We start from the raw sequence: 24,755 nt of genomic DNA, 5'->3' as shown, positions 1-24,755 counted from the left end.
AGCGTTGACGCACCCGAGAGACGATCGCGTCTTAAAATAAAAACCCTTCGGCTCAACTTAATTGACAGACAAATAAGGATTTGATTTTTAAGTTAATTAAAAGTAAAATAAAAAAAAAACACTTTTTAATAAATTGGATATTGAACACTGTGTTATTGTATTTTTCTTATTTTTGTCCCAGAGTTCACGTTTTTAAATTGAGTTTGTCATTCATTAAAAACAAAAATGAAGTCTTCTTGTGACACACACACACACACACACACACAAACACACACACACACACGCCGTGAGGCTGGCAGAGTTGCAGCCGTCCGATCGGGTTGCACGCCGTTATTAATAGACACCCATTTCTCATGGTCGCTAATGGCTGACAGGACGCCGATTGGCGTTCCCTCACCTGCTCGCGGCCTCGCTGAACGCACCTCGCGTCCACCACGCCATCCGATCGCCGTGGAGACGGGGAAAAGTCGGCGCGGAGAGGAAACGGACGGCGCCAGGTGGCCGGGGAGTGCGTCACGATGCGATTTCATCGTGTATAATAGCGGGTAATGACGAAATGCGGATGAAGGAGAGTGTACGACATTAGCGTGGCGGCTAGCTAGCGTATTGTTGTTTTTGTCACGCCGAGGTTTGCTTTGGCCGGGCGTCAGAGGCCGGGCGAGCGCCAAGAGTCTCAGCGGACGCCATCTTGTCCGCGTCGGCGGGGGGCTTTTATTTTTAGCGTGATGCTGCTGGCCGCTCTGCAAAACTTAATATGGGAATGGCATCCCGGAGCTCGTCTTTCGGCTGCTTCCCCCGCGCGTCCGGCGGCGGCGAGGAAGCGACGCCGCTTCCCCTCGCCGCCGCTGCCCCTTTTCTCCACGGCCGCCGCTGCAGAACAGGTGGCCGTACAACCTTGACTCCTCCCATTTTCATTTCGGCAACCCGTCTCTCCGGCGAAGGCTGCAAAAAAACAGGCCCCGCCCCCTTTTCCCGTCGTCAGCGAAACCACGTGTAGGTCTTTTTTAAAGCCGGCCCGTCGTTGCGGGACCTGCTCTTCTCCAGCCGGTGGAGACGGGAAGCGACGCTCATTGCTAACTCCTCCAGGGACGACCCTCCGCTGCATCAGCCCCGCGTCTTCTACACCGCCGCTAACCGCTAACCGCTAACCGCTAACGCTCTGAGAGGAGGACGCTCTCCTGACCACCAGGTGGAAGCCATGAAGTGGGGCTGGGCGATTGCGGTGGTCCTCCTCTCCTTGGGGTCCCTGTCCTGGGGGGAGAAGGGCTTGGAAATCCCCGAATACGACGGCAAGGACCGCGTCCACGACCTCGGCGCGAAGAACTACAAGTCGGTCATGAAGAAGTACGACGTGATGGTGATCTACTACCACAAGAACGTGGAAGGGAACCGCAACGCCCTGAAGCAGCTCCAGATAGAGGAGCTGGCCTTGGAGGTGGGTCTCTACCAGGGTGGGATGTAGAGGAAGGGTCACGGGTTTTAGGTGAAGCGCTTGGCTCCCGTTCCTGAATGCAGTTTCGAACGGCGGCGGGTTTCGATGACGGCGGCCGTAGCCGTTGACAGCTGAGGAGGAAGCGAAGGAGCTTCTGGTCGCGGTGGGGCATAGTTTCCATGACAACACGACGAATCGCAAATCAGCCAAAAAAGGGAACCGCGTTGTGGAGGAAGGGGTGGGGTGAGGGGGGGGGGTGTTAGTGGTCAAAGGGGTTGTTTTTTTTAGCAAAGATATTGATTATCGTCCAAAAAAAAAAACAAAAAAAAAACAAAACCTAGCGCTGAATAAAAAAGCTGATCAATTTCCAATTTCCGATCCATTGATTTCCCCTCACGCCTTCGCGGAGCGATGCTCTGCCGCTCGCCTGCTACGGATGCTAACTAACAACAAGACGCGGCGGGTTTATGTTGATCGGGCTGCACGGCCTCTGGTTTGGCTAAAAACCTGATTCCACAAATCACCCCGCTGGCAAGGCAGTATTCTACTCACTTTTAAAGTGCTGTTAATAAAAGACAACACCAGAAACATTTATGGGATGCTCAGCAGGGGCGAGGGGGCGGCGTGTCGGTGTCTTCTTACAGTGTGCTTTATACCGGCCTGCGCAAGTCACCTCTGTAAATAGCAACCGCCATCTTTTTTTTCGCCTGTACTACAACCTTCCCACCCCCCCCTCCGCTGCTCTGTCAGCTCTGCTGTCCACCACACACACACACACACACACACACACACACATGCCAGGTGCAGGCGTGGATTGGCTCGTGGACTGATTGATTTTCAATCAGTTTGTCGAGGGAAAATAAATAAATCAACACGCCGGCACGCTGTCTTCCGATCAGTTAGCGGCGCCGCAAAGTGTTTACATTTCAACGCTATCAATGTCTACTTTGCAGATAATTTGTAGATCATTTCAGTATAACTGTTTATTTAGTTTTAAAGAAAAGATGCTAGTCTTTCATGCTAATTATTATGTGTTCTTTTATTAAACTAAACATTTTTAAAAAGTCAGTTAAAGAAAAAATGTATAAAAAGGATAAATCAGTGCAAACTTGCCAAATACTTTGTTGAAATGAAAATAGAATTAAAGTAATTATAAAGAAAAGACCAAATGTAAATGTGCCTGCTAGACAGTATGTAAACCATACAACTAGCATAACAATCGTTAGCCTTTGTTAGCATCTGTTACCCCCAGGTGTGTGAATTAAACCACTTTTAACCATTGTTAGCCGTGGGACAAGTGATGCTAACTGCACCAAAATCTGTAGATTAAGTTATGTACCAACCATATTAGCCTGTAAGGTTAAGAATAACCAACCAATGATTCAAATTATGCTGTTAGCAGTGTTTTTAACCGCTGTTTTAAGCAGTCAAATTCTGCTAGCTTGACATTCGCGCGTTTCGCCTGTTTGTTAGCTGTCCACAATCCACAGTTTTAGCATCGGGCATCTTCCGCAGAGCTCAGAGTTGGCGATGTTTTTGATTTTAGGGCTGCATAAATCATCCACTGGTCTCAATCCTGCACGAAGCTGTTGTTTAGTTTCTTTTCTTCTACTCACAGTTACTTCTTTAAATTATTTCACGCGCAGAACTTTGCCGCCAATGCGTTAGCTCTGAACGGTTCACGCGGAACTAGTTTTTACCAAGTCACCGACTCGGACACCGGACTCCCGAAAAAAAAGCTCTTTTAACGTGATGCTAATTAACTTCTGCAAGAGGAGCATGAAATGGTTTTGTTAAAACTATTACAATTATTGATTAACTTCTATTAGTAGTAATTGTCTGGATCCAGGGCTTCAGCGAAAAAGCTTCAGAATAACTTGATCTTCATAGCGTTGCTAATGTTGTAATAAACCCGCTAAAAGTCGACTCAAACGGTAGCCTGTGGCTACCTCTTCCCCGCCCACGGTGCGAGACTTGTAGCTCCCCATGCGATATAAATAAAGATTTATGGGTCAAATTCGTGGAAAGTGACATTAACAAGCAGTTAAACCAGCTGGGCCGGAGCCCAGTTTGCACAAGACCGATTTGACGTGCTCCCCTCCGACCCCCCCGCGGTAATTCGATTCAAAATGATCTCCAACGTTCTGCCAACGTCGCCGCTCACTATTATGACTCAAACCAAATATTATGAGGCTTCCAGGAGGGAGATTTAAGAACCGACTTCTCAACTCTGACCTTCGGCATGACCGCGTACTGTAAATGCCCGCGCTCGTCAATCACGGCTCAGCTCGGGTTGCAGCCGATCTTTTTACTTGTACCCCCTTTTTTAAACCTCCGCACATGCTCCGTTGCTATGACGCCAGGTGCAGCGTTCAGGAAAGGGGACCAGAATTACTTCGAAAACCCCCAGAAGTCACGATGCGATGAGATCAAATCTGTAAAATGCTGCCGAACAATCTGGCCGATGACCAGAGGGGTGACATCACCCCAATAATCACGTCAACACGCTAAACTAAGACATGCTGCTAATCATGTTACCACTCCAATATTTGCAATTCGCACTTGTGCAGCCCCGCCTGCCTAAATACCGCTAGCTAGACGGTAAACGGACCAAAACATCAAGTGCAGAGTCTCGACCCCCCGTCCCCGTCAAACCTGATCTCAGGATGGCGTGCTACATGGCGGCGGCATGTCGTATGTTAGCATGACACGCAAGCGCTATGGCAGCAATGCCGCTGGAAACAGGAGAGCCGGCAAATTTGCTACGTCGGGAATGTTGCGAGATGGGCGCGGGCCCTCACTATATTCGGTCGCCGGAAGATCCGACGGCTCGGCTACCCGTCAGGACGCCCAGGACGCCGTTCTTGCGCGATAAAACCACTGGATTTGTTTCCGGGCAACAAGAGAGTGCAGAATGTTTGCAGCACTTCATGTTTAACCAGAGGTTAATCAAGCTAATGGCTAAATCCCCCCCAAGAAGGATATATTTGGCTAATAAATGATAATATAGCTAACAATAGCTATATTAGCTAACAATAGCTAACAATAGCAAAATGTCAGCTAACAGTAGCATGCAGATATATCAATATAATGATGTTGATGAAAGGCAGGGAATAAAGAAAAAAGAGATTCCCAAGGAAATCTCCCATTTTGTTTAACCGGCCTTCATCCGCAAAGGGAGCTAAAAAGTCAAAGACTGTTGCCGTGGCAACACAAAGCCCCTCCCCTTCCTAACACCGACAGAAATATGTTGCAGGCTGTCATTTTCTTCATGGTTCGGCAACTCTGACCAGTAATATATATTAGTAAAATATATTATATTAGCGCGAATCATCAGCGTTATACTTTATATATGATTATGTCATTTCCACATCCTGTTTTTCCCGGTTCAGGACACAGAAAAGAGCGGTTTTATAACGTCTGAATTGCCGCACGGATTAAAAAAGAAGAAATGACGAGCCGGATTTCTGGCCGAACTTCACGACTGCCCTTCAGAGATAATTGCGTTTGACCCGGTACAACATTATTTCTGCCTCCACGTTGAAAAGAAAGGAACAAGGATGGGAAATGTTCCAAAGGACTAACACGGATATTTTTTGACAGTCAGCTGAAGATGAATCGCGCACATCAGCGATAGTGCTTCTTCTGACACGCTTCCATCGGCTTGGACGAAGGAGGTCCATTTGGGACCTTCTTGGTCTTTCGTAGAAACTAAAACTCAAATCACCAGCCATCCTCGCTCTTCCCGTTTGGCGCCGGGTTCTGCGCCCAACTTCCGAGTTCAAGCCTCTGCGAGGGAGAACTCGGCTCTGGCCTGTTCAGTGTCTTTGAGAATATTATTTTGAGGGATCTTACCGGTGTCACATCTTAAAGCGTCTCCGCTCCAGATGCTGTGGCGGTTATTACAACGCCACTCGACTCGGGCTCGGATCGGAACGGATCCTTCAACAAATCTGCAATGAGGAAACCGATTAAAAGCAGATTAGTACTTATTATTATCACTTGTGGAAATGTTTTTGTGGCTTGAATTTCTTCCCTTGAAGATGTTTCACCTCTCATCTGAGAGGCTTCTTCAATTTGAACGGACTGTGGAGAGTTTTCCTTATATAACCACCAGGGTTGTGGGGCTTGTTATGTTAATGGGAGAGTTGTTTTGCCCAAACTAGGTTGAACAGGATTGTTGTGTTCATGGGAGTGTTGTCAGGGGTAACAAAAGTAAAACTCCTAGGGACTTACCCGGGGTTACCTCACCCAAATAAGTGCCCAGAAGCTGCACCTTACTTGGCTACCTGACCCAGGTAGGTCCCCAGAAACTGTACATTACCTAGTTACATGACCCACATAAGTCAGCAGAAGTTGTACCTTACTTAGTTAGCTTACTCAGGTAGGTCTCCAGAAGTTGTACCTTACTTGGTTACCTTACCCAGGTAGTTCCCCCAGAAGTTGCAACTTACTTGGTTACCTTACCAAGCTAGGCCCCCAGAAGTTGTACACTACTTGGTTACCTTACCAAGCTAGGCCCCCAGAAGTTGTACACTACTTGGTTACCTTACCCAGGTAGGTCCCCAGATGTTGTACCTTACTTGATTACCTTACCCAGGTAGGTCCCCAGATGTTGTACCTTACTTGATTACCTTACCCAGGTAGGTCCCCAGATGTTGTACCTTACTTGGTTACCTTACCCAGGTAGGTCCCCAGATGTTGTACCTTACTTGATTACCTTACCCAGGTAGGTCCCCCAGAAGTTGAACACTATTTGGTTACCTTACCAAGGTAGGTCCCCAGATGTTGTACCGTACTTGACTACCTTACCCAGGTAGGTCCCCAGAAACTGTACATTGCCTGGTTACCTTACCCAAATAAGTCAGCAGAAGTTGTACCTTACTTAGATGGCTTACCCAGATAGTTCCCCAGAAGTTGTACCTTACTTGGTTACATTACCCAGGTAGTTTCCCCAGAAGTTGCAACTTACTTGGTTACCTTACCAAGCTAGGCCCCCAGAAGTTGTACACTACTCTGTTACCTTACCCAGGTAGGTCCCCCAGAAGTTGTACACTATTTGGTTACCTTACCAAGGTAGGTCCCCAGATGTTGTACCGTACTTGACTACCTTGCCCAGGTAGGTCCCCAGAAATTGTACATTACCTGGTTGCCTTACCCAGGTAGGTCCCCAGAAGTTGTTCATTACCTGGTTACCTTACCCAGGTAGGTCCCCAGAAGTTGTTCATTACCTGGTTACCTTACCCAGGTAGGTCCTCAGACATTATACCTTACTTGGTTAAATCTTGACAAAATATTTTTGTGGCAACTGGGCCTGATTTTCTTCTCTTGAAGGCGCTTCACCCTTCATCTGAGAGGCTTCTTTAGTTCTTCAGCAAGTTCCCAGAAGTCGCATCTTTGTTCCCCCTAACATCAACCCCCATCAACACAACAACCCATTACAACTTAGACCAGCTCAGATTTTGACAAGCATCAGCCATGACCTGGGAGACGTATATTATCATATTATTCCCGTTAACCGACCGCACAAGGATAAAATTATAACTAAAAAGAAATGCAAAGCAAAGTCCTCTCCCCGGTGCCTTTCAAACAGAGACATAAAAGCAGCTGCCGATGTAAATAGGAAAGAGGAGATAAAAGGAACGACAACGCCGAGCCTCTTCCGTCTCAGGCGCGTCCACGGCGGCAAAGAGAAAGGTCACGCTCCAGATAACGAGTCGAAACTCTCCTGTGAGTGAAAGGACACGGGAGGCGCTGACAAGAGCTCTGACTAACCCCCCTACGAGATGCTAAATTAAGGAGCCGATTTGTCAGAGGCGATCCCATTAAACACGCCGTGATATGTTTAGACGCCTCGCTTCTGGGACGTGTTGATGGGCAAGAGGTTGAAGGGATTAATAACAAGGGCCAATGAGTTGCCCGGTATCTCAGGGGCGTCTTTGGTGCAAAAACGCAAGTTACGCGTTCATAACCAGTTCTGCTTATCCAAATTCGGGCTTCGGAATTGAGTTTCTTTTTAGAAACGCATATATCGGAAACTGCCGGCGAAACCGAGGAGAATTTTTTTTTTTTTTTTCCGCCTCAGCCGTCGTTTCTCCGGCGAAAAACCTCCGGAACCCATCGGTTACAATTTAAGTGTTGAGTGTCAGCGTTTGCAGCTCAATAAGAGACCTGTCAGCGGGTTCCCCTCCGAAAGAACCGGCCAAAATAGTTCCCGTGGTTCACTGTTGCTTCTGCCATGCTATATTTAAACCCCCCCTGCACACACACACACACACACACACACACACTACTCCACTACATCAAGATATTTAAGGCCAATTTAAGAGGAAATGTGTTGTTTATTACCCCTTAAATATTCCGTATTTACCGGATCCTCCTGGTTGGAGGAGGGGGTTTAATATTATTCATGACATTTTCTCAGTTATGAGAAAAAAATGCGCTTATTGGGGGGGTTAAAAAAAAAAAAAAAAGGCGCAAATTGGTATGTCTCTTTGGAAAGATGTTGTCATGGTAACACAACTCATATCCGAGCCTGCAATGTGCCTCCTCACACACACACACACACACACACACTTACATACACTTAGACGTGTTCTGACAAAAATCTAATTAAAGAGTGGGTTAATATTTTCGAAGGTTCACCAGAGGCACCTTGGCTTTGCATTGTTGGAGTCTCCGCAGCAGCAGTTTATTATGGGATGCCAAAAAGCCGCCAACTTGTACCGCTCCTGACGCTCCACACTGTTTCGGAAAAAGCGAAGTCTCTTGTGCTAAGTTTTAAATTATATTCCTCTTCTGAATGTAGTTTATAAATTATTAGGGTCAGTAATATGTAGCAGATGTGAATGTCATTTTAAGATCTTCCACTTTGTTCTTCGAAAGCTAACTGGAAAACATTAGCATCGCTAACGGCTAGTATTTAGCAGCTGTCTGCAAAGCAGCAGGCGCGCGCTAGCTAGGTTAGCTTGAGCGGGGTTTGTCAGACGACAGTAGCTTGTGGCAATCGGCGCTTAACGATGGGTTTTGTTAAATTTAAAAAGAAATGTGTGAAGAAATGTTTCAAAAATGCATTTAGAATTAGATTACGTTTTCGAAGACCACCTCACACAGGTGGTATGTATATATATATATATATATATATATATATATATATATATATATATATATATATATATATGTATGTATTATATATATAAATATATACACATATATAAAATATATATATTATATATAATATTATATGATATATATGATATATATATAAAATATATATACATATAATATAATAATATTATATATACTATAATATAATATAATGTAATAATATAATATATAATATTATATATATATATACATATATATTATATCATATTATATATTTATATCATATTGTCTGGAGAATATATCACTCTGCAGTCTGTACATCACGTCTTTTGATTGTGTCAGACCCAAAGTAATAGAAATATCTCTGCTAAACCAAAGGTAAATATAAGGGTGTAAATAAATGTAATATAAATATATAATATTATATAGATATCATATTTATATATATGATATATATATAAATATAAATATATATACAAAATATAGATATACAGGACTGTGTCAGAAAATTAGATTATTGTGATAAAGTTCTTTATCTTCTGTACTGCAATTAAAAAAAACAACAATTACTTTTTCATGATATTCTAATATTTTGAGTTTTCTTAAGATGTAAGCCATAATCAGCAATATTAAAATGATAAAAGGCTTGCAATATTTCAATTGATTTGTAATGAATCCAGAATGTATGACATTTTTGTTTTTTTAATTGCATTACAGAAGATAAAGAACTTTATTACAATATTCTAATTAATTGAGAAAGTTATATATGGAATACAATGCAAGGCTGGACTAGACAAAGTCGCCGCTCTATATTTGCTTTTTTCACGGCAGGGGTTAAATTTACTGTCATTTCCTGCAGAGATAATATGCTAACCTAGCGCTAATGTACTTAATTACAGGCTACTACAAATCGACAGTGAAAGCAGGAAGTGGTCACCCTGCCTGTCTCGCCGCTCCTGTTTCAAATGTACTTTTTTGAAATTAAATCCGTCGTACCTTTTTATAATTTATTTAGCCTTGCTGGACACACAGATGTGAAAATGCTATTTTTTTGAGTGAGTTAAAATCAGGAAAATACGCATCAGAAACATTGGCCAAGGTAGCAAAAAAAAAAAAAAAAAAAAAACGTAGCCTGAGTGGCACAGAAGAAACGGGACAACAGCTGAAGTGGAAAAATTGTAGCCCAAATATTTAAGATACCCGCTCCATCCAGTGACGATCAGGTTTCGAAAATAGTGTGTACACCAGAGTGCACTTGTGCAGTTCAACTCAAAGGTCCCACGCAAATAAGCAGTCAGTGAAGGCAACCAAACACAAACCCAAGGATGAGATGGAAGAAAATCTGGGTCAGGCTTCAGATAAGACCCAAAGTTGTCCCGAAGGAGTCTCACAGAAGTCGTGACGTCGGTCGATACAGGAAGTAGATGAATATAAGAGGGAGTCAAACAAGGGAAATGACAGTTTGAGGTGAAAAACCTCCAAAGTCCAAAGTAAAATGTCGAGCCCAAGTGTCCAACGCACGGCTCGCGGGCCGATTCTGGCCCGCCACCTTATTTTCTGTGGCCCTCCAGAACCTCTTAAAAGTTCTGATTGTCTTAAAATAAATAAGTCATTGCGCTTTGACTGTAATTTCCCAAAACTCATGTCCATCATGTGACCCGCGGATGACGCCATCCCGCCATTAGATCCACATCAGTGCCATTTTCAACAAGCGGAATTAAGAAATACAAAGATCCCTGGCTGATGCAGACGGAAGGCTGTTTCAAGAAAAATGTCATATTTGCGCTTCACGAAGAAACACCGGTATGTCTTTTGTGCGAAGATTCAGCGTCGGTTGTCTGAGAGCACAACGTACGCCGGCATCGAGACACCAAACCCGGATGCTAAATGCTAAAATGCTAAAAACATTTTACAAGAATTAGAAACCAAACTACGATTGCGGCAGATCGTATTCACGCCAGCTTTGTAACAGAGCAACCATTAAAACTGTTTTTTACATCTATGCAAATGCATATCTAACATTTTGACTGACTTATTTAACATTTATCTCCATTTATACTGTTACAGTTTCATCCTTTAAGGGGCCACCATGATGTCGATGCGGGTTTCGGTCGAAAACCGCCCGCAGGTCATGTTTATATCGGTGAGGTGTCTTGGCGGGCGTGGCGGGTGGCGGCCCGCCGTCTTGAGCGCCTGCTGGCGTTCCCCGCCGCTCGCCACGAGCCCCCCGAGCAGAACGGGTGCAGAGGCGGGACCGCCTTTGCAATGTGGCCGCTTGTTGACGGCGAGTGACTCACTCGCAGATGGTCCCTCCCGCCTTCGGAGTTTTGTAGCGGTGAATCAGCTCGTGCGCTTGTGAGGATTCTTTTTCATCCCCGACTCCTCACGTGTATCCTCGCCGACAACAACAACAACAACAACAACAACAACGGACGAAATTCAAAAACGTCCATCTGACGGCTGGGGGGTCGTTTTGCAAAAAAGCGGTTTTGGATGTTTCGCGCGACATCCCACCACTGTTGCTGGTGACCGGCGTGTGTGTGTGTGTGTGTGTGTGTGTGTTTTTACACTGCTCCATCTGAATATTTCATGACCACCCCGGCGCAGTGTTATGTAACAGCCTGGTGTAGAACGTCCTCGTGCGTTACATTACTAATTTACACACTGGATGGAGGTGGGAGGGGGAGGGTGAACATCCTTTATTTTTATTTTTTTTTTTCAAGACAATCTAATTTGCCGGGTTGTTTTTAATTGATTTTTTTTTTCCTCGGCGAGAACAATGACGGGGGAGTTTTGCTTGTTTTCAGCCCGGGCGTGCATTAGCGCTCGAGTCCAATCCAGACTTCCCGCTTCACTGCCAGGAATCGTCGTTGTTTTCTTACTTAAAGACAAATAAATACGTTCTCGGCCAAATTATTCATCACAGTGGACAGCTGCTCCTCTGGTATTTTGAATCTTCTCCCTCGAAGGCCTCCTGTCCTCAAACACGTTTATTATTAATTGTTCTGCACGGTAGAAACGCGGCGCGCAAATCCATTTATCCTATAAAATATAGGCTGAAAATTAACAGGTAAAAATTAACATCACAATCACCTGGAAAAAGGTTTAATGCAGTTACAACTTAAAAGTTACAATAAGAAACAGTGTTTTTTTTTTTTTTAGAAAACAATAATAATTATTTATAAAGAAATATTTGAGCATTTTTCAATTATAAATTTTAACAATTTTATATCAATTGTATTCTATATCTGTTATTATATGTATCTAACTAATAAACGCCGCACATTCATGTTTTATGACAGTGTTTCCAATGTTAACGCTGAGACTGTGCTAAGTTTATTTTGTGCTTCAATAAAACAAATACATTTTTATTTTCATAACACAATGCGGCTGAATCCCCTCGTAAAAATAAACAGCGATCGATAAAATCTTTACGACATTTATTTACATGAGCTTAGCTTTTTACTCGCAAGCTATTACATAATAATGGTTACACTCACCCTATTAGAGCTGTATTCATGCCAATTGAAGTATATTTAAATAGAATATTTTACATATTATTCCATATTTACAGCATGTACAACATATTTATTATGTGCATAGGATGCTACCAGTGTTTGGTAAAATAAAATATAAAAAATAATAGGGTGTTTGCTAACATGCTAACACCCCCTGGGGGAGGGGCTTCACGTAGCATTACGCCGCTAGCAACATGCACCTGCTTTGTCGGCGTGTTGGTGTGTGTGTGTGTGTGTGTGTGTGTGTGTGTGTGTGAGTGTGTCAAAGCAATTAAAACTCTGCAATGGAGAATCCTACAATCTTTGCTCCAAGTGGAAATAGTGACTTTGACTCCCAACAGCTTTTTTTGATAGTTTAGCTTTCATTAGCCGTTTTTTACCGTCAGAGACAGAATGAGACGGACGGACGGACGGACGGATAACGACAAAAGACAATAAAAGTGTTGTGCGAGCCAAAGCCACCTGCTTGAAAACGGCAAATCGTAATTTTCAACCCAAAACCTAATTAAAAACCCGTAAGTCTCCGAACCCCTGAAGCAACTTGGAGAAGAAGAATACCCAACAAATTCTTTAATAGCTCTGCTGAACATAAACTACACACACACACACACACACACACACACACACTGGTCAAAAGGTAAAAATCTTGCATTTTGAGTCTAATTTATTCCTAAGATGGAAGAGTTGAATGGAGGCGCCGACAGTAAATTACCAGCCAGACAATATGTGCCTCTTTGTTCCCGGACATTTTATCTTATTTACCAAGATATCGCAAAATCATTTGCATTTTAATCACGACGCGCGATATCGTCTATTTACCTCCGTATTATTCAGACTCCACGCTGATTCATCTCCAACTTTGTTCTCGCGATGTCATAAAGTTTTTTTTTATTTGTTGTTTTAATATGAATTTACGCATTTTTTTTTTTTTTTTTTTTTTATCTCTCTAAAGCTTCCCGTTATACAGCTTCAAATTAAACCGTTATAAAAGCATCTGAATCAAGAAACATCCATCCTTCTGGCGCTTTTCTGACAAGTGACCTGTGGGCGGGGGGGGTGACATACCGACGGAGCGCTAACGACTTTGTCAGAAACGAAAGGATAAACATTTAAATAACCAGATGGGACGAGCGCCTCTCCCCTGACACACACACACACACACACACACACAGAGTTTCTAAATGGATGCTTCTCTTGCCGTCTTTTCCGCTCCCCGACGTGCTTTCTTGCAGCCCATATATAGCAGGACCGCCACTTCGCCTCTCTTATAAATACCCCGGTGTTAACTAATATGGCCGCGCTGCGCCGTAATAGGGGCTGAGGGGGAAGCGAAGCTAGTTTGGGCGTAAACGCGTTGACTATTAGCCGCGCGCTAGCATATTTGGGTGTTATTTACAGGTGTCGGACGCGGACGTGCTAGCCTGAATTCGCGGTTTGGTATTTAAAAACCCGGTAGATGTGACTGTTGTCTCTTCTTGCAGTTGATCCCAATTCAAGCCACAATAATCTTTCAGGTATGTTCGGTACGTCTGAGATCCCGCTGCCGCTGCCGCCGCTGCTAATGTTGCTGTTGCTGCCGGCCTGCGACATCTTCAGCAGCAGACCACCTGTTTTCTCAAAAGATAGGCAGTTTTTGCCTCTTTCCGGCTCGTGGAGGACCGACGGGGAAGCGACCCGGGGGCTGAAATCATGTTATTTCTTAAAAAAACAACTGCATCGGCTTTGGCGTCCCGTAGGTTTCGCGCTCAAAACCAAAACGCAGCTTCGGAACCATCATGCGATGCTGTTGCTTGGCTGCTTTCCGCTCTTTCCGCGCGGGGTTTGCGCGCGGAGGGAGCAAAAAACCGGGCGTGACGCAACCGATGGATGTCATGTCGAGCGAAAGAGAAATGTACGTTTACAGCGTAAACGCACGACGCCGCGGCTTCACTTCTGCAAATAAAGAAAAAGAAAACACCCTCTCTCCGCACACCTGTTGCGGCGTCTCTTCCTCTCGACATACTTGGCTCAAGTTCCGCCCCTCTTGTTTCCCCCGGCGGAAGCCCCTGCCGATTGTTGGCTTCGGTTTCACTCCGATTTAGAAAATGCAAGGCAGCAAACCTGGAGCCTCTCGCTTTTCAGCGACGGAGGCGGAATGCCCAGCGGTTGCGCCTGTGGAAATGAAACCGAAAGTGGGTTTTGATTAGGTAATAACACGACGACGGTTCGAGACGCTAAACGCCACCCTTCTCCTCTGTCCAGCTGGCGGCTCAAGTTCTGGACGATCTCGACGATGAGGACATTGGATTCGGCCTGGTGGACGAGAAGGAAGACATGGCGGTCGCCAAGAAGCTGGGTGAGCGGGACGACCGTAAACAGTGGACTGAAACACCGCTAATAAAATCTCACATCTCATTTACGCCGCTTTCGTTTTCCGATATTGGAGGTAATAACCCGTCGTATCGGGAGGCCGCTGACAGCTGGTGATCGAGGAATCGATTTATCTGTATTGAGCATTTGAATACAGCGTTTCTTAACAATGAAAAAAATCCAAAGGTGCAGGTCGGTATGTTCCCTTTTAAATATCTAACAATATGTATATTGAAAAAAAAAAAAAAAAAAAAAGCAATGTAATGAATCTATATTTAAGTTTTGATTATATTTCAATGTTTTTTTTAGGGCTGTTTGGTGTGACAACAAAATTTATATCATATTAAAATTCAGAAAATATGTAAATAATTTATTCAAAATCATATGTAGTCAATGAGACACACACCTAACACCCTAAAATACATAGAATGGACTTCACCAGTGATTTAATGGGATTTAGAGGTGCAGAGGCGAGCATTTGATGCAACAGCGTCATCTAGTGGTGACTAAAGGTACTGCACTAACTTTGACAGAAGGCTCACATTTGTCAGGAAGAAAAATACAAAACAAAATCACAAATCTTTCCCACTAAAGAAAACACAGAAAATGTTTCAGATTGTCAGTTTGCATTGCATCCCTGAGACAGGAGGATTGGTTACGGCCGTGACGTTATTAATGATTTACAGGAAACGTTCCTTAAACAAAACACGAGTTGAAACCCGGATGTGTTTACCTTTATTTTGAGTAAAATAGCTGCTGGCCTGTAAATTATATAAGCATGCAACAAGCGTGACTTGTTTATAAATGATAAATCAATCATAGGCACTTATTAATTGCACAATATTTTGATGTATTGAAGAATAAAGAATGCGTGACTACATTTATAAACTCATATGCAGTACGAAGAACTACGAGTTTTAGAGGGAAAATTCAAAACACATCTGTTTAAAGTGGCCAATTCCATATGACGCTAACAGCTCTGTCATTTTTATTTATTTGTGTAATCGTTTGTTTATTTATTTTTATTTCTTTTGTTTTTTACTTTTACCACTTTTCTTATTCTTTTTTCATTTCTTTTCAATCTGTTTTTTTTTTTCTTTTTTGCGCATGTATATGTCCTTGGGTGTCGAGCAAGGCACCAAAAATTAAATGTATTATTGTTATCGTGATTAAATTCCGGTGATCTTGCAGTTTTCAAATGTATTTTCAGCCGCGTAGCTCAACAATATTTTGGCCAAGAAAAATACAAATCGAATAAAATAAAATAAATTGCAGTGAATTTGGTGATGCAAATTAGAGTGTATCTATTGACAGATCTTAAATTAAGTGAATTCACATGTAAAACAAACAGCCATAAACCAAAATGTTAAATTTCATAGAATTTCAACAAAACTTAAGATAATTCTCCCAAACTTTGACCTTTGCCCTTCAAAAACAATTCTAGAAAGAAAAAATGACTTTCCTTTTTTGCTACATTGCAGTAGCACAACATGGCGCTAGCATGCTAACATTAGCTTGGTATGCTATTGAACAGCCGATTGCTAGCGGGAACCTTAAAACCGTCAAAATAGCAAACACACAGCCATTTATGACCACATTATTATTTATTTGCAAGGTATTGATCCAAGATATGAGAATAATTACCGATTATTTTACACAAAAAGTTGTCGGGGCGCCGTTCACTCGAGTCTTGATGTTCTGAGGAGAAAGCAGGAAGTAGCTCAAATGTTGAAATAAATGAATTAGAATCAATTCAATATAAATTAAATCATCACATTGAATAATATATTTTATTTACTTGTGCTTGTGTCATTCTTTTTAAAATCTTGACTAGATTTCATACAACCTCTCACCAGGTCTGGATGAAGTGGAGAGCATCTACATCTTCGCCGACAACGAGATCATCGAGTACGACGGCGAGCTGGCCGCAGACACCCTGGTGGAGTTCCTGTACGACGTAAGTCGCGCAGAAAAAGAACGTCGGACTCGCTTGTCCAGGAAGTTCTCAGCGCTCTCTTGCCTCCTCGCAGGTGATCGAGGACCCCGTGGAGATCATCGACAACGAGCGCGAGCTGAAGGGCTTCCACAACATGGACGAGGTCATCAAGCTGGTCGGCTATTTCAAGAGCGAGCGTTCCTCCCGTAGGCTCCGCCCCCTCCGAAACATCGCCGCGTTCCCTTCGGCGCCGCCTCCCTCTGACTCCACTTGTTTTTTTTTGCCCAGATTTCATCGAGTACGATGACGCCGCCGAAGAATTCCATCCCTTCGTCAAGTTCTTCGCCACATTTGACCCCAAGGTTATTGCCGTCCAATTGGGATTTAGAGGAAATGATTGATAACTAATCGATAAGTAATTACGAGAAACGGTGAAAAATACTTGACTTACGAGTTGAATTCATTCTCGAAACTCGACGTGCTCGTATATCAAATTCGGTTTCCCAATTAAAATAGAACGAATCGCTGTTAATCCGTTCCAGCCCCCCGGATTTGGTCTCGTTTTCTCTACAATTATTGTACTTTTTGAAAAACGAGTAAAGAAAAAATTGGGAGCCACAAACCTTTTGAAATTTAAAATGAACTAACACGGCATAAAATGTTAGTTTTTTGCCTTTATGTGACGCAAAAAACAAAAGATGTGTTGCTTTTTTTTAAATCAAAGAAAAACCGCAGAGAAAACAACATTACATTTCCGCATGCAAAAAAAGATGCTGGTTGAAGGTTCATTTTCAGCAAAATACTCAATGTTTATTTGAGTCCTTCTTGTATTTAAAAAAAAAAAAAAAAAAAAGCAGAACGTAAATTATCCACCGGCAGCAAACCACAAATGCCGTCCTTTCTCTGTGTGCTGCCATCTTTGTGCAGAAAGAGTGACAAAAATATTAGAGCAAGTTTTATTTAGCTGTTACAAAATCTTCGAATTTAAAATGAGATGTTCAAAATGAGTATTTTCAAAAGCCACCTGCCGCTGCGGGTTGCCGACCCCTGTCCGATGGTGGATGAGCCTTGTTCTATCAGTTCGTACACAGGGACTCCCATTTGTTGGTTATAGTGAGTCCCTTTTATTGTTTGCAGACGACATTGTGAACTGTAGTGAAAGCAGGGAACAGGTTGAGGAACATCTAGAGAGGTGGAGGTATGCTCTGGAAAGGACAGGAATGAAGGTTAGTCGCAAGAAGACAGAATATATGTGTGTGAATGAGAGGAACTCTGGTGGAACGGTGAGGCTACAGGGAGTGGAGATCAAGAAGCTGGAGGATTTCAGCTACTTGGGGTCAACAGTCCAGAGCAACGGAGAGTGTGGAAAAGAGGTGAAGAGACGGGTCCAAGCGGGTTGGTATGGATGGAGAAAAGTGTCGGGGGTACGAAGAGATAGAAGAACATCAGCTAGAATGAAAGGAAAGGTGTACAAGACAGTGGGGAGACCAGTGACATGTATGCTCTAGAAACACTGACAACGACCAAAAGACAGGAGGCAGAACTAGAGGTTGCAGAGATGAAGATGTTAAGGTTCTCTTTGGGAGTGACCAGGATGGACAGGATCAGGAATGAGTCCATCAGAGGAACAGCACATGTTAGATGTTTTGGAGAGAAGGTCAGAGAGGCCAGACTGAGATGGTTGGGTCATGGACAGAGGAGGGATAGTGAGTATATTGGTAGACAGATGCCAGAATTGGAGGTCTACAGGAAGACCAAAGAGGAGATTTATGGACGTAGTGAGAGAAGATATGAAGGTAGTTGGAGTGAGAGAGGAGGCTACAGGGTCACATGGAGGTTGATTCGCCTCATCAAACCGTCCCCGAACGATGTTAATGTCGATGTTCCCGCCGTCCACCGCAGCAAATCCCTATAAATGTAATGTATCTCCTCACAGACAATGCTCTCCATGACCGTATCTCCCCGATGAGAACTTGTCCATCCCTTCAGGGACGAGTCCAAAACACGCACATCTTGCTTATGTTTTTAAACGCCGCTTCACAGACAGCAGCGGCCAAACTAGCCCAAAATCGCTCCTCGCTCAGATCTTGTATTGCAAAAAAATCCACTGAGCGCGGATTTCCTGGAACTCCGAAAGTGCGCTTGTAAGTCAAGGTTCCTCTCGCGCGAGGTTGGAGTTCGGTTGGATTAAATAATCAAACAAGTGTTACGGGATCTCCAGATCGCCAAGAAGCTGAAGCTGAAGATAAACGAGGTGGACTTCTACGAGCCCTTCATGGAGGAGCCGGTCACCATCCCGGGGAAGCCCTACACCGAGGACGAGCTGGTGGAGTTCATCGAGCAGCACGACAGGCGGGAACCCGACGCTCGGATTAAATCCCGCGAAAATTACGCCGACCTGAAGGCCTTTTTGTTTATCTTTATTTTTAATCTTTCAGACCCACGCTGAGGAAGCTGGAGCCTCACAGCATGTACGAGATCTGGGTACGGAGTCCGGCGAATGCAAACGCCGCGGAGTTTTGTTTACCTCGCTTCCCCTTCCAACTTCTTTTGTCGTCCGCAGGAGGACGACATCGACGGGGAGCACATCGTCGCCTTCGCCGAGGAAGACGACCCCGGTGAACTCAGACTCCCGGCGTAGCGTCCTCGCCCTCCGCATCGCGCTCACGCTTTTTTCTTTCTCGCTCTTTTTTAAAAATCAAGACGGTTTTGAGTTCCTGGAGATCCTGAAAGAGGTGGCGCGCGAGAACACGGACAACCCCAACCTCAGCATCATCTGGATCGACCCCGACAACTTCCCGCTGGTACGAGACGGACGATCGAAGTTCTCTAATCCGCTAGCTTGTAGGCTAATGCTACACAGTAGCTCCTTCGGCGTCCTTCTTCCAGGAGTAGACCACTCACCCATCTGCCTTCTCCTTTCCAGCTGGTGCCGTACTGGGAGAAGACCTTCCGCATCGACCTCTCCTCGCCCCAGATCGGCGTCGTCGACGTCGAGGACGTAAGCGACTCGCGAATCGAGATCAACGGGGCGTTTATGAAGGAAAACCAAGCTCTCGGATTCAAAAATCTCAAAGATTTGCCGGTTTAGCCCGAGGCGGCGACTTGGTGGATGAAGAAAAACGCCACTTTCAGAGTCGGGGAATCACAAACCAGATCGTAGACGGGTCCCGCGCGGCACATGCTAATATGCTAAGCTAGGGGTTTCCCCCGCCGGAGGTCAGCCGCTCTGCTTTCCGCCGCAGGCCGACAGCGTCTGGATGGAGATGGACGACGACGACGCCATGCCGACCGCCGACGAGCTGGAGCAGTGGATCGAGGACGTGCTGTCCGGAAAGATTGACCCCGACGACGATGACGATGAAGACGATGAAGACGATGAAGACGATGAAGACGACGACGACGATGATGATGAAGACGATGATGAAGATGATGATGAAGATGACGACAACGACGATGACGACGACGATGAAGACGACGACGACGACGATGATGACGACGAATAAAATTTCACCGCCATCCTCCAGTAATGGCACATCCAAAAGTACACCTTTTTTTTTTTTTAAATGTATGATTTTTTTTTTCTTTTTTTTTTTTTTTTTTTTTTTTCCAAGCGGCAAACACGCGCCCGATTGGTTCCCGCAAGTTCGGGGATTTTTTTTGACCTCAGTCAAAAGTTGCGTTGATAAACGGCGGTGCGTCACCGACATGTCTGTCTGCTCTTCATCGCCGATGAGAAGCAAAAAAATGACTTCCTCGCGATGCTTCCTGAGGTTACTGACAGTCTTAAGATCTTTTTTTTTTTTCATGGGGGAGATTTTAAAAAAAAATAAAAATAAAGTCCCATGACGACGCTGTGGCAAACTGAGACGTTTTTCAAAGCTACCTGTTTCTGCTGTCAAATCATGAAACAAATTTTTTTTTTTCCAAAGGTCACATCTGGTTTGTCATTTTCTTGTGCGTCAAAAAGTCTCGATTTGGTCTTGGTGGGTTTCCGTTCACGGCTGAACTTCTTTTCAAAAGTTCATCTTATTCAATCGGCAACACGCATATTGATTACTGGTAATGTTTCATATATCATCAGCATACACACACACACACATTCACAGGAACATATTTTGCTATAATCAATCATTCTAATCAATTTTAATTCAGGTTACTCATCAGAAGACCAACAAGAAAAAAAAGTAAAAAAAAATTGGAGAAATTTATTTTAGATCAAGTTTTTCCCATAAAACTGATTTGAACCATTTGAGGTCTTACTTTTAATTCTCCTCAATAAGCTCTTTTGCCGCAAATGTCCTCCCTTATTTAATTTAATTTAATTTAATTTAATTTAATTTTATTTTATTTTATTTTATTTTATTTTATTTCATTTTATTTCTTTACATTTCATTTTATTTTGTTTTATTTATTTTGTTTTATTTTATTTTATTCGATTTTATTTTATTTTATTTTATTTTATTTTATCTTATTTTATTTTGTTATATTTTATTTTATTTTGATTTATTTTATTTCATTTTATTTTATTTTATTTTATTTAATTTGTTTCATTTTATTTTATTTTGTTTTGTTTTATTTTATTTAGTCTCATTTTATTTCATTTTATTTTATTTTATTTTATTTTATTTTTTGGGTGAGGCACGGTACTGCCTGCCTCACCGAACACGCAGTAAAAAAACATTCAGATTATTTTCTGTTATTAGCTTTTTATTTTTCACGATGACAGGCCACGGAGAGCAAAAGAAGAGCCAGAGACGCCTGCAGGTGTCGAGATGCTACCAGATAACCGCCGTTGCAGCTGCGATTCTTGTGTGAAACTCCGTGAGCAGCGACCACATCCAGTGGACGGTCGGCGGCTTGCGGTCCACTGATGTCAGGATTTCGTTTTGGTCGTCCATCTTCTGCTTGCAGACCTTTAACGGTTGCTTTGGCTGTAATTTCTTCTTGTCCTCAAAGTGGACGGGAAGGCACTCTTCCCTTACTTTGTCACAAGCCACCACCACCTTTATTTTCTTGGTCTTCACATCCCGGACTTTGCCCTTTGCCACTCTGAGCTCGTACACAACCAAGCAGGTGTTGCTCATGCAAAGGTTGCCTTTCACCAGCAGACCGCCGCCTTTGCAGATGTCCACCACCTGTGGCTCGTCCTTCTTCTCCATGAAGGACTGCACGGGTCTACCCAGCAAATTTCTCGTACCTATGTACCTGCAAGATAACAACAGAGTGCAACTTTCAGCGAGATTCGTCTAGCGGGCTATTTCAGTTCCAGTGAGGAACTGCAACTTCTGCACTACCCAGGAGAGCCACCTCCTCAGGGTTGGGACAGTCCATCTTGACGTCAAAGTCAAAAGATGGCGCTATCTGCCTTCTGGCCAAAGGGACGAGGACCTTTGTGGTCAGATTAGAGGAGATCAGATTGGTCCCAAGTGGCCGAAGATTCGCAGCAGACCTCGACCCAACTCTTCATTGGGGTTGGAGAAGCTTCGTCCGGCTGCTACAACGAGATACCAAATGACAACTGGATAATGGACGGCCTCCACGCCCCGTAGGCTACCCTCACACTCACCTAGTCCAGCTATCCTTTGATTCCCTGTCAAACTCCTGGTCAACAATGTGTTGCTCCAGAAACCTCTGGTATTTCTCCTTGGTTCCCCGCTGATGGCAAGGACCTCTGGGCACCAACGAGGAGCTGCAAAGAAGGACCAGGGTGCCGAGAACGACCAGTTCCAGGGAGAAGGTCATGGTATCTGGCTAGAGAAATGCCTCCCCTGCTCTGAAGCCCTCTTGACTACCTTGAGAAGAAACATTCACCGGAAACCAAACTTGAGAGCCAATAAAAATGCAGCATCTCTGTTCTTTAGCCTTTTATGTTCACACGGCCCCGACCGTCTGTCCTTGTGGGTTCGTTCGTATGTGAAACCGTCGTCCGCTGAGAACACGTGATCACCTAGTCGAGTCATCACATGTGGTTGAAGGTGTTACTCAGTAAGATCAGACTTTTGCAATGGCTACCAACTCTACAGGCAATGATTAGCGCTTTCGCGTCACAGCAAGAAGGTCCCTGGGAACCGTTCGATGTAGCATCTCCGCAGGTTTCCTACAACAGTCCAAGAACATTGAGGACGTGAATGAGGGACTCCATCATTGTTTGTCTCCATTAGATGGATGGATGGTGATGGATGGATGGATGGATGGATGGTGATAATAACTGCTCTTTCTACACACACACACACACACACACACATATGAGGTGAGAAGACACAAACCTTGGAATGCCTGAATCCTGCCCAGCTCTGTGGAAACGTACAAAATGAATTTGAGGCGTTTGATGGAAACAGCGATGGATGATGGAACGGAGGCTCCACCCACCGAAGGAGGAGAGCTTGTCCAGGCTCTCCTGGATCTCCTCCATCATGGCGACGGTCGTGGCCCTCAACGTGCCGAAGGCCAACGACGTGTCGACATCTCCGAAGCCCTCGTGGTCCAGGGTCGTGGGAGCGGAAGTCTAAGCAGAGCGGAAACCACCTTAAAAGTTCTCGGCTGCGGTTTGTGTGAAACAACATGAAAAAGCTCTTTGTGGTTCACGCCTGAGAGTCTGGGTTCAAGGCCAGCTTGTCCAGCTTCTTCTGGAGCTCCTCAATCTCTTCCTCTATCATCTGGACTAGTTCCTACCCGTCTTTTTCCACCTTCTGTTTCCTTTTTTTTTTTTCCAAAACAGACTAATGTTAGTGTTACACACGGGAGGCAGAAACTAGTGTGTCACATGTGATTTATTCCTGGAATACACAAGTTAACACGTTTTAGTCAGAGCTCTCTTATTACCTTATTAGACAATTTCACATACTATCCCAAGTAATACCGAAGTCTCTGTCTGTATAACCATATTTCCTCTGAAGATTAATAAACAGGTTCACTTGAAGTGAATGCTACCTTTTACGTTTGAAACCAGACACATAAACGGCCAACTTTATCACTTTGTCTGTTACTCTATTGCCACACTGTTAACCTTAACACTGCAAATATGTGCAATATACCAAACTCTATTTTATTTTATTTTATTTTATCTTATTTTATTTTGTTATATTTTCTTTAATTTTGATTTATTTTATTTCATTTTATTTTATTTTATTTTATTTTATTTTATTTTATTTTATTTTATTTTATTTTGTTTCATTTTATTTTATTTAGTTTTATTTTATTTAGTTTCATTTTATTTCATTTTATTTTATTTTATTTTATTCTATTTTATTTTATTTTTTGGGTGAGGCACGGTACTTCCTGCCTCACCGAACACGCAGTAAAAAAAACATTCAGATTATTTTCTGTTATTAGCTTTTTATTTTTCACGATGACAGGCCACGGAGAGCAAAAGAAGAGCCAGAGACGCCTGCAGGTGTCGAGATGCTACCAGATAACCGCCGTTGCAGCTGCGATTCTTGTGTGAAACTCCGTGAGCAGCGACCACATCCAGTGGACGGTCGGCGGCTTGCGGTCCACTGATGTCAGGATTTCGTTTTGGTCGTCCATCTCCTGCTTGCAGACCTCTAACGGTTGCTTTGGCTTTACTTCCTCCTTGCCCTCAAAGTGGACGGGAAGGCACTCATCACCTACTTTGTCACAAGCCACCACCACCTTTATTTGCTTGATATCCACATTCTGGACTTTGCCGTTTGCCACTCTGAGCTCGTACACAACCAAGGGGGTGTTGCTCATGCAAAGGTTGTCTTCCACCAGCAGACCGCCGCCTTTGCAGATGCCCAACACCTGTGGCTTGTCCCTCTTCTCCATGAAGGACTGCACGGGTCTACCCAGCAAATGTCTCGTACCTATGTACCTGCAAGATAACAACAGAGTGCAACTTTCAGCGAGATTCGTCTGGCGGGCTATTTCAGTTCCAGTGAGGAACTGCAACTTCTGCACTACCCAGGAGAGCCACCTCCTCAGGGTTGGGACAGTCCATCTTGATGTCAAAGTCAAAAGATGGCGCTATCTGCCTTCTGGCCAAAGGGACGAGGACCTTTGTGGTCAGATTAGAGGAGATCAGATTGGTCCCAAGTGGCCGAAGATTCGCAGCAGACCTCGACCCAACTCTTCATTGGGGTTGGAGAAGCTTCGTCCGGCTGCTACAACGAGATACCAAATGACAACTGGATAATGGACGGCCTCCACGCCCCGTAGGCTACCCTCACACTCACCAAGTCCAGCTATCGTTTAATTCCCTGTCAAACTCCTCTTCAACAATGTGATGTTTTAGAAACCTCTGGTATTTCTCCTTGGTTCCCCGCTGATGGCAAGGACCTCTGGGCGCCAACGAGGAGCTGCAAAGAAGGACCAGGGTGCCGAGCACGACCAGTTCCAGGGAGAAGGTCATGGTATCTGGCTAGAGAAATGCCTCCCCTGCTCTGAAGCC

At 44.0% G+C, this 24,755-nt stretch overlaps 1 protein-coding gene across 4 annotated transcripts; it reads left to right on the top strand.

Annotated features, from left to right (window-relative positions):
• Nucleotides 1-429: 429 nt before the first annotated feature.
• Nucleotides 430-21,340, top strand: casq1b (calsequestrin 1b). 4 transcript variants are annotated; one of them, XM_086165818.1, is made up of 12 exons: nt 430-545; nt 1,190-1,435; nt 14,299-14,392; nt 16,263-16,363; nt 16,437-16,548; nt 16,631-16,704; nt 18,564-18,694; nt 18,781-18,826; nt 18,906-18,960; nt 19,046-19,146; nt 19,269-19,343; nt 19,588-21,340. In XM_086165818.1, the coding sequence occupies exons 2-12, from the start codon at nt 1,199-1,201 to the stop codon at nt 19,846-19,848; spliced, it is 1,287 nt and encodes a 428-aa protein (XP_086021944.1). In that variant the 5' UTR covers nt 430-545; nt 1,190-1,198; the 3' UTR covers nt 19,849-21,340. The 4 variants fall into 4 exon arrangements, with proteins under 4 accessions (XP_086021944.1, XP_086021943.1, XP_086021945.1 ...); XM_086165817.1 differs by lacking the exon at nt 430-545 and having other exon boundaries at nt 881-1,435; XM_086165819.1 differs by lacking the exon at nt 430-545 and having other exon boundaries at nt 1,295-1,435; nt 16,241-16,363.
• The last annotated feature ends 3,415 nt before the right edge of the window (nt 21,341-24,755 follow it).

The sequence above is a fragment of the Fistularia commersonii genome, chromosome 19, assembly GCF_037954325.1.
Source record: "Fistularia commersonii isolate RoL2024-O1a breed Wild chromosome 19, RoL_Fcom_v1.0, whole genome shotgun sequence".
Taxonomy (NCBI): domain Eukaryota; kingdom Metazoa; phylum Chordata; class Actinopteri; order Syngnathiformes; family Fistulariidae; genus Fistularia; species Fistularia commersonii.
The sequence above is the reverse complement of the archived record's forward strand: the minus strand, read 5'-3'. Positions and strand labels throughout refer to the sequence as shown.